At 38.9% G+C, this 9488-nt stretch overlaps 2 protein-coding genes across 3 annotated transcripts; both read left to right on the top strand.

Moving 5' to 3' along the window:
- The first annotated feature begins 1168 nt into the window (after positions 1-1168).
- LOC140801671 (short-chain dehydrogenase reductase 2a-like) lies at positions 1169-2611 on the top strand. Its single transcript, XM_073156893.1, has 3 exons — positions 1169-1367; positions 1519-1581; positions 1680-2611. The coding sequence occupies exons 1-3, from the start codon at positions 1348-1350 to the stop codon at positions 2482-2484; spliced, it is 888 nt and encodes a 295-aa protein (XP_073012994.1). The 5' UTR covers positions 1169-1347; the 3' UTR covers positions 2485-2611.
- Positions 2612-3325: 714 nt separating this feature from the next.
- LOC140802363 (aspartokinase 2, chloroplastic-like) lies at positions 3326-8889 on the top strand. 2 transcript variants are annotated; one of them, XM_073157877.1, is made up of 14 exons: positions 3326-3476; positions 3752-4158; positions 4245-4327; positions 4564-4604; positions 5509-5663; positions 6198-6347; positions 6446-6541; positions 6748-6864; positions 7225-7344; positions 7417-7509; positions 7604-7726; positions 8190-8306; positions 8401-8463; positions 8565-8889. In XM_073157877.1, exons 2-14 carry the CDS (start codon positions 3763-3765, stop codon positions 8691-8693), a joined length of 1683 nt encoding a protein of 560 aa, XP_073013978.1. In that variant the 5' UTR covers positions 3326-3476; positions 3752-3762; the 3' UTR covers positions 8694-8889. The 2 variants fall into 2 exon arrangements, with proteins under 2 accessions (XP_073013978.1, XP_073013977.1); XM_073157876.1 differs by having other exon boundaries at positions 3358-3476; positions 3720-4158.
- The last annotated feature ends 599 nt before the right edge of the window (positions 8890-9488 follow it).

Here is a 9488-nt window from a genome sequence, read left to right as displayed (position 1 = left end):
TTCAAACTCAGGGTGTAAAATGAAAAAAAATTATATAGAATTAATGCATTTAATGGGATAGTTGGCGTTGGTCCATGGAGGCAATGAAGGTGATGGCGATCTATTTGGCCACTGCCACATCCCCCACATGCATGCATCCGTTTTCCTCAAATAGGCAGCAGCTGCGATGAAAAATAAATAAAATAAAAATAAAAATTCCACGTCAGCCGACGTAAAACTTTTTTTTTGCAATTAAGACCCTCAAAGATGTCAAGTCGTACCCGACGGGACAACTCCGTGGCTGCGTACACCTTCTTGCGTGTGAAGTAATCCCCAGTAAAAAAGAAAGCGAACTCCTTTGATACGGTACCTTCACGTGGTCAGCTCCACTGTCCATTGGACAAGACTTGTCCTTCGCGTCGTAAGAATCTTACGCGTGTGGTTTGTTTATCCAAAGTAGTCTCGTCAACTGGCTCTCGGACGAGTTTTTGTCCAAATTACCCCTTCTCGAATATTTGTTTTACATATCTAAGAAAATTTCTACAATTTGTTTTTAAATCTAATCAATTATTTTTAAATACATATAGTCTTATATTTAAATTTTAAAATTATAATATAGTTAAATAATTACAAACTCGGCTTGGATTCCCTACTTGAATCAGTTTGCCTCCCCTAATTTAAACTAATGTAAAATTGTTAAATTTTTTTATCTAAACGAAGTGAGATTTATACTGAAAAAATATAAATCTTCACTTATATTTTTAGAACTTCAACCCATAATTTTCAGATAAATAATTTTTTTACTTCGATGATCATATATTTAAAGAAAAATACACTGTGATACATTGATAGTTAGATATTAGTTAAGATTTGAGATTCGTAATCGTAGAGCTGAATGTGTATTTATTTTAAATTTGAAGAATAAGATGGAACGAGTAAATTAAAAAAAAAAAGAAAAATAATTCTGATATCTAAATATTTATTATGATAAAAATTCTCTCTAATATATATATAGATAGATACTTTCTAAGTTATTTTGGATAAAAAATTGAGAACCTTTACATTAGTCTAAAACATAAAATATAAAGTGACATAAATAAAAAATTTACCATAATATAATTAGCTTATAAACTTTGATATAAAATAAAGAAATAAGTAAAAAAAAATTGAAGAGTAGTTGCATGGGGATTCGAGCGTTTCTTCGGCCTATTTAAGCGTTATGCCTCCCACCACCCTCAGCAATGCAAACAAACGATAAGACTTTTTGCGACCAAGAGAGAGAACGGGATCTTGTCCTCCGCCGCTGGTGTCCGGTGCTCCGCCTCCTGCGCTGATCGCCTCCGCCTCCGCCTCGCCACCCCCGGTGCGATGCTTCGCCTCCTCGGAAGGTATGATATTTTCACCCGGACATTTCCCATCTCGAGCTCTTGTTTGCGGTCACGGGATGAGTGGAATTTCGGAAATTTTGGCGAACTATATCGGATCTCCTTTTCTTTTCTTTTTTTAAATTTAATTGTGACACCGATGGGATTTGAGCAGGAGGGCAGCGGTGACCGGGAGAGCCGGTTTCTCCTCGATGGCGGCGGCGTCTTCAAGAGGGAGGTACACGCGTCAGTCAAACCTTTTTCAGCTGTAATTTTTTTTTCTCCCTTTGCACGAATCTGAAGGCATCGAGCTATTTTCGCGAATCTCGATGGCAGGCTGGAAGGGAAGGTTGCCTTGATAACCGGTGGCGCGAGTGGGCTCGGAAAGGCGACGGCCCGAGAATTCATCCGGGAGGGCGCAACGGTCATCCTAGCCGACGTCAACCACCAATCGGGCCTCACCTCGGCCCAAGAACTCGGCCCAAAAGCCCAATTCATCGAATGCGACGTCGCCGACGAGCGCCAGGTGGCCGACGCCGTCGACTTCGCCGTCGCCGAGCACGGCCGGCTTAACATAATGTACAACAACGCCGGCATCACCGGCCCGGTGACGGCGCCGGAAATGGCGCAGCTCGACCTGGCCCAGTTCGACCAAGTAATGAGCGTTAACGTCAGGGGAACCCTTGCCGGAATCAAGCACGCGGCCCGCGTGATGGGCCCAATGGGCTCGGGCTCGATATTATGCACCGCGAGCATATGCGGCCTAATGGGTGGGCTCGGGCCGTACCCGTATACCATTTCCAAGTTTACGGTCGCCGGAATCGTCAAGGCCGCCGCCGGTGAGCTAGGCCGGACGGGGGTCAGGGTTAATTGCATCTCGCCGTTTGTAATACCGACGCCGTTAGTTTTGGAACAATTTTCGAAGATATACAGGGGAGGTGGAGAGGAGCAAATATTAGATATAGTTAGTAGTCTAGGGGAGTTCAAGGGTGCGAAATGCGAGGCCACGGACGTCGCGAAGGCCGCCGTCTATCTAGCCTCCGACGACGCCAAGTTCGTCACCGGCCATAATATGGTGGTCGACGGCGGGTTCACAACCTTCAAGCAGTTGAACTTGCCCATGCCGGAGCTCATGCATTGATGCCTTTGTTATTCTCTTCGGTGAATTTAAAGTCTTATTATTATTATTATTATTTTATTTTTACTTTTAAGGTGGAAGAACTTTAGGACGATGGAATTATGTGCATTAATTGATAACGTTTATGTGACATGTGACATGTTTGCCAATTTAATGGCTATCATCTGAAAATGATGGTAGTGTAAACGATCAGATAGGATGATTGCAAGAATAATTGTACTTTTGCACTAAATTGCCTACTAGCATCCAAAACATAGAATGTTCTCCATGGATTAGTAGCATTCATATATGCACTATTTTGAGAATATTAAATTCACCAAAAAAGTTATTAAATAATAAATTATTATTGATAGAATCCAAGGCTAAATTTTGAATCTGATCCATAGCATTTGACTAACATGCTTTTAATGGGTCCAAGAGTTGGGATTTATTCAAATTATGTGCTTCACATGGTTAATAGTCCATTTAAATTAAATTAGCCATTGGAATAATACAACAGAATAATTAAAAAATTAATTGTCATAAATTTTATTTTAATGTTTTTGAAATAAGGTTAATGATCAGGATATTAATTCTGCTACGAAGCGTTGGAAACGTGCAATTAGTACTACGATGGCATGCATAAAATTCAAAGGCGCTTTGCTTTTTGAGTCGAGGTGATGTGGCATATAGTCAAAAGTCAAATCATTTCACATTGATCTACTGCGCGTTAAGATTCGAGCTTACAATCTCATCCCTCCGTTCTGATGAAAGATTCGGGCGGGAGAGTGGAGTGGGGTCCCCTTTCTCTCTCTCTTCTCCGTTGCTATTTAAACCCTCTATTTCTCTCTCTCTCGTTCCTCCATTCCAACGCCGTCGCCGCGGTCATTTGAGATCTCTTTTAGTTCCTCTCTCTCTCTCTCTCTCTGTCGGCTCAAGTCGGAGAAGAAGGGAGAAGGAAAACCCCCTAGTTCTCCTTTCTCTGTGTAGCTCTGGTAGAAATCTCCCAGCTCCAGGTACTAATTCGTTGATTACTCGCTCTCAAACGAGTTAGGATTCTTGATTTGCTGGTGTAGTAGGTAGTATATAGGGTTTTGGTAGGTTCGCGATGCGTTTTTTCTTTGTAATTTTTTTGGCAGTTTTTTGTTTCTCTTGCCATCTCTGTGCATTGATCTCTCGAAGATGGTAAAGAGCCAATTATATATGATTGGGTGGCTTTCACTAGCTTAGATTCCAACAAGGTGCGAGCTTTCTCACAGATGTTTGGTAAAAATGTCAATCTTGACGACAGATCTCGAGAAGATGGCTATTGCGCTGCATCTTGGTGTCCAATCCCACTGTGCATTACTCAGAAAGGACTCTGTTTGTTCTCTTGCTTCTCATCCGAGGTTGCGGAATAGAATTGGGTTATTGTCACCAGCCAAATTTTTAAGGAGCAGGGAAGATAAGTGTGGAAAGAGCAGAGGGTTCGAGGTAAATTGCAAGGGATTAGCTGTTGCTGATGTCAAAAAGAAGGATGAGGATGTAAGACAAGATACAGCAGCGGAACAGATGACTGTCGTGATGAAGTTCGGCGGGTCGTCGGTGGCATCTGCTGACAGGATGAAGGAGGTCGCCAACCTCATTCTAAGCTTTCCACAGGAAAGGCCAATAATTGTTCTCTCTGCCATGGGGAAGACTACGAATAAGCTTTTGCTGGTATATGAAATTTATGATCTTAACTTACAGTACTTGCTTATTTGGTAAGATTTCTCAGGTGAATTGTTTCTTGATGCCTAAATTAGGCTGGGGAAAAAGCAGTCAGCTGTGGCGTGTCATGTGTAGCTGAAATCACAGAGTTAAACTTTATTAGAGAATTGCATATTAGGTATGCCATTGTATACGATTTTCATTTTTTACATTGGTTTGCTAGGACGTCGCTTAATGTTATGGTAATACTTGCTCTTTACATCTAAGAGGTCATGAATTCAAGCTTTCGAAACAACCTCTCCAGACTCGCATAGGCAGGAGCCTCTTGCACTAGGATGCGCTTTTATTGTTATGTTGCTTTGATAGTCATGGAGTTGTTCTTTTATGCGACTTGGATTATCTTGCTCTGTGCAGGACTGTTGAGGAACTTGGAATTGATAGGTCAATTATTTCTGGTGAGTAATCGCCTATTCGTTGATGAAAGTTTTAAGATATCCCACAACATTAAATGTACAATATATTAGAGTTTTAAGAATCAAATATTTTCATGATACTATTGGATCATGGACCCCTCACCTGATCATTGAAAATAAAGCAAGTTACTAAGGAGATCACCTTTTTCAGTTTTTTCATTCTCGCAATTACAAAAAGATTGTTGGATTCACTTACATGTAATAATTCCGTCATAATTTTTTTTTCTTTCAGAAAGTTGTTTGTCTACTTATCTGCTTTTGCCATTCTGCACTCTTGCTTAAACCTCAGAATATACCTCAGCTTTTGCCATTTGGCTCTAGCTACCTTTACCTAGAGTATGTTTTCTAGTAGCTAGTATCCTCTTGAAGGTTCGTTATCTTCTTTTATATTTTTGAATTGATTATCATAAGAGTTGCATTGTACCATGTTATGGCCAGTCAACCTCCACTATGTCTAGCTGACCTAACTATACCTGAACCACACTTGGACCACACTTGAAGCTATATTTTGCCTGACTCATATGTGACCCATTCAACATATCGGCTGGTTAGGGTCATAGACTGTCATGTGATAACAACTAAGCATTTTGGGCTGAAAATAGGTTAGCACAAGTATTTGGGTCGATCTGATCTTGTTAGATTAATATACTCTGTCATGACTTCTGGGGCTTGACCTTATCCTTTGTTGATCTTAAGCTTTAATTACACAGAAATGACCCTTAGTATGGTCAAACTTGCTGCTTCTGTAATCCTTCTGCATTTTAGGAAGTTTATATCTCCGAATTTCATTGACAAGTTCACTAAGCTTGTGTTTTCACAATTTGTACTATGACATATGCCTTTAGATTAATTTCTTCACATCTGTATTCCTGTTGAAATTTGACAGCATTATTAGACGAACTGGAGCAACTTTTAAAGGGCATTGCAATGATGAAAGAGTTGACTCTTCGTACTAGAGATTATTTAGTTTCATTCGGAGAATGCATGTCGACAAGAATTTTTGCTGCATACTTGAGCAAAATTGGTATCAAAGCACGCCAGGTAAGTCATCAACCAAATTTAATCTTAAGCTAGTGGAAGTTGTATATTAAAGTAGAATTGTGGGATAACTTGCATCTTTTCTGCTTATTAGACTTATTAGTTGCATAATTAGATATATCTGAGCCGTGTCAACATTTATATATTTTATGGTAAATAGTGATTTAAAAAAGTACCCAAACACATAATAATGTAGTAAAATGAAACATCAGATCCAATGCCTAATAAGAACTCTGCTGGAGTAATTTAATTATTTCTGCTTTATAGTTGCCCACTCAGTTTGTTTGGTTAACTGTGGATTTATGGCTTTTGTGCTGCCTCTCAATCTTTTGTGGGGGACAAAGGGACGTAATTTGTAGTTGACATTGATACATCAGGAAAACCTCTGTGGATTCTAAGTCGTTCAAGTATCTTCCATGATCACCTATCTATTCACGTTAGCTCTCTGTTAACATTGTTCGTACTTCTTACAAATATGCCTTGTACTAAATTTTGGTTTGAATTATGGCTAACTGATTGCAACGAAATATTTTGCAGTACGATGCATTTGATATTGGCTTCATAACCACAGACGACTTCACAAATGCGGACATCTTGGAAGCTACTTACCCTGCTATAGCAAAGAGGTTGCATGAAGACTGGCTAAATGATCATGCACTCCCTGTCATCACTGGTTTTCTTGGAAAGGTATTTTTCTTCCAAGCTAGAACCACATCTATTTTCTAGAGAGATTTGTACATGAGAGTAATACTTTTCTGATTATATATCTTCTGACTTTACAACAGGGTTGGAGATCCTGTGCGGTTACTACTTTAGGTAGGGGTGGTAGTGACTTGACAGCTACCACAATTGGCAAAGCTTTAGGTTTACGAGAGATACAGGTCTTATTCAAGTTTTAATGTGTATTATTTTTTTGCCAGCCCGATAACGCTCATCTTGTGCTCATGATGTCAAATTGAGATTCAAAACCCATTGAAAATTATATCTTGGTTGATTATGCCTGGATCATCTGTAGAAGGAAAATAGATCCTTTTTGGTTTCATACATCCCTTGTCTTGTCATATTAAGTAAAGAACCTTTTTAACAGGTGTGGAAGGATGTTGATGGTGTTCTGACATGTGATCCTAATATTCATCCAAAGGCAAAGCCCGTACCACATTTGACATTTGAGGAGGCAGCTGAATTGGCATATTTTGGTGCACAAGTAGGTTTATCGCTACTATAACGGTTATTAATTTCTTCTGGTTTCCGACGATCTTTGATTTTAGCATCACTACTCATGTTTCGATCACATGAAAGGCATTTTATTTGCAGATTGCTTGATTCCTTAGGAAGTGACATCTAAGGAAGAAGTTTTTATACTTTCAGATATTTCAGTGTTTTGAGGGAACATATTTTGTATATCCACGCCACATCTGAAATTAAAGATATCGTAGTCATGTCTAGTTATGCATCAGCAAGTCCCAAACAAATTTGAGAATCTGAATATGCTTTCACTTTTTACTGGAGAATTTAGCTTCTTTCAGCATTATTTCAAATTCATTCTCTAAATCTCTAATTGCAGGTTCTACATCCCCAGTCGATGAGGCCTGCTAGAGAAAGTGATATACCTGTGAGGGTCAAGAACTCATACAACCCTCAAGCTCCAGGTACCGTCATAACAAGATCAAGAGATCTGAGTGAGGTTTGTTGCACCATTGTTCTTTTTCATGGGTTATTGTGTTGAATTAATCTAGCCATTGACATGTTATTACAGGCTGTACTAACCAGTATTGTTTTGAAATCAAATATCACCATGTTGGATATTGTGAGCACTAGGATGCTCGGGCAGTATGGTTTCTTAGCAAAGGTGGAGTCTCAAATCCCATTTATAAATTATCTGTGGTGTAACAAAATTTGGCCAATTCTCATTGCTGCAAATATGTTGGCCATTATTTATCCAGGTTTTTTCCATATTTGAAGACCTGGGTATTTCTGTCGATTGTGTAGCAACAAGTGAAGTGAGTATCTCATTGACATTGGACCCATCAAAACTTTGGAACAGAGAACTAGTTCAGCAGGAAAGCGTAAGTGACTTATTCATACTTCATCCAACTATTGCACTATTGCATGCCTTTAGTTAATTCTTCACGGATTTACAAATACAAATGCCTTATAGCATTGGCCATGAACATGACTCTCTTGAAGGCAGTACTGAGGCTGGTGATGATGACCAGTGATCTATTCATGTAAAATAAGTGTTGAAACTTATAAGTCTAAGATGCCAGTTGAAATATTCTTCTTTTTTGTCTTTTTTATTGGTTTCTTGTAGTCTTAAAAAATCTATCCTTCATGCTTTCAACATAAGATTTCTTAGTCTGCTCATTAATGGGTATCAGCAACTTGCATCTGAAATTAGCTAGATTCTTTTTACCATGTTCTGTACAGAGTAATGCATTGTTTTTTTTTTTTTTCATTTTTGCAGTACTTCTGATTGAATGTAGTATGACAGCTAGATCCATGCATACTATAAATAACTATTTTATGCAGGAACTTGATCATCTGGTAGAAGAGCTCGAGAAAATTGCTTTCGTTCATCTTCTCCAGCGAAGATCAATAATCTCTCTCATTGGAAACGTGCAACGATCATCATTGATACTAGAAAAGGCATGCCTATCACCTCGGTTTCAGTTTCTGTTTTCCTCTCCATTCTAATACTTCATCAACTCATTGCTTCTGTAATGTGTCTATGTGATGTTAGGCATTCAGCGTTCTGCGGAATAATGGAGTCAATGTCCAGATGATCTCACAAGGGGCTTCGAAGGTCGTTTCTCTTGCAATTTTCTCATCCTGCATGATTTTCACTTGTGTCATTTCTATGAATATCTCATATCTGATCCTGCCATGGAATACACACTGCAACAGGTAAATATTTCCCTAGTTGTTCATGATAGCGAGGCGAAGCAGTGTATCCAAGCACTCCATTCAGCTTTCTTTGAAGCCGAGAATGGCTTAATGACTGATGTTGATGCAGTAGAGCATTTTCAACAATAAATTGAGGCTGCCAAATTCTACTACCTAATAGATATAGTCGATTAGTTCAGGGCCCATGTCTTCCAAATCTCTGGGAGATCTTCCTGCTATTTTTTAACTCGTCATTTTGTCGACGTTTCTTTTGTTGCCCCAATAATTTATGCACTGGCTCAAATATTACAACGAGAAATTATAAAAGTCTCTAATTATTATGTCATTTCCCTCCACTGTTAAAGAGTGGTAGGGTTGGTGCTCTTATTTCTAATGTGCAATATGATCTTACTGGGAATGTCCAGAATGTTCAGATCAAGTCAACGAATATGATTTGAAAGTCAAGAAAAAAGAAAAAAAGTTGTGATAAGATCCTCAATTTATTCTGGAGAATGCTCGCAGAATATGATTTCTTATTTCTGGTGTGCTCTAGTGGAGAATTGCTAGGTCTAACTCTCCATAAAAACAAAGGCCCTTAAATCTCATCAAATTTTAGCTAATATATACACTGTTTAGCCTAAATTTTAAGTTGTTAGTGTCGTCAAACTATTGTTCTTACTAAATGCTGCTGTCCCGCAACTAAATCACCAACTAAACCGGGTTGTAAGCAACCAAATAATTTTTTTTATAATAATTATTTGAGTTTAAGAGTCGATCTCATAAACTTATTCGGGGAATGGTAACTATATATAAGACGTAATTGGTCTTCAGAAGTCCGATAATGGAATGGATGTTAACTTTTAACTGGAGTACGAGGAATTGTGCCTCTTATCCTGGACTGCAAGGATAGGGCTGCAACCTTTCCTTCCCTCCAGATCTGCTATA

This window comes from Typha latifolia, chromosome 15 (genome assembly GCF_019914945.1).
Source record: "Typha latifolia isolate L0001 chromosome 15, TyphaL0001v2, whole genome shotgun sequence".
NCBI classification, from domain to species: Eukaryota; Viridiplantae; Streptophyta; class Magnoliopsida; order Poales; family Typhaceae; genus Typha; species Typha latifolia.
This window is presented reverse-complemented; position numbering and strand designations above follow the sequence as displayed.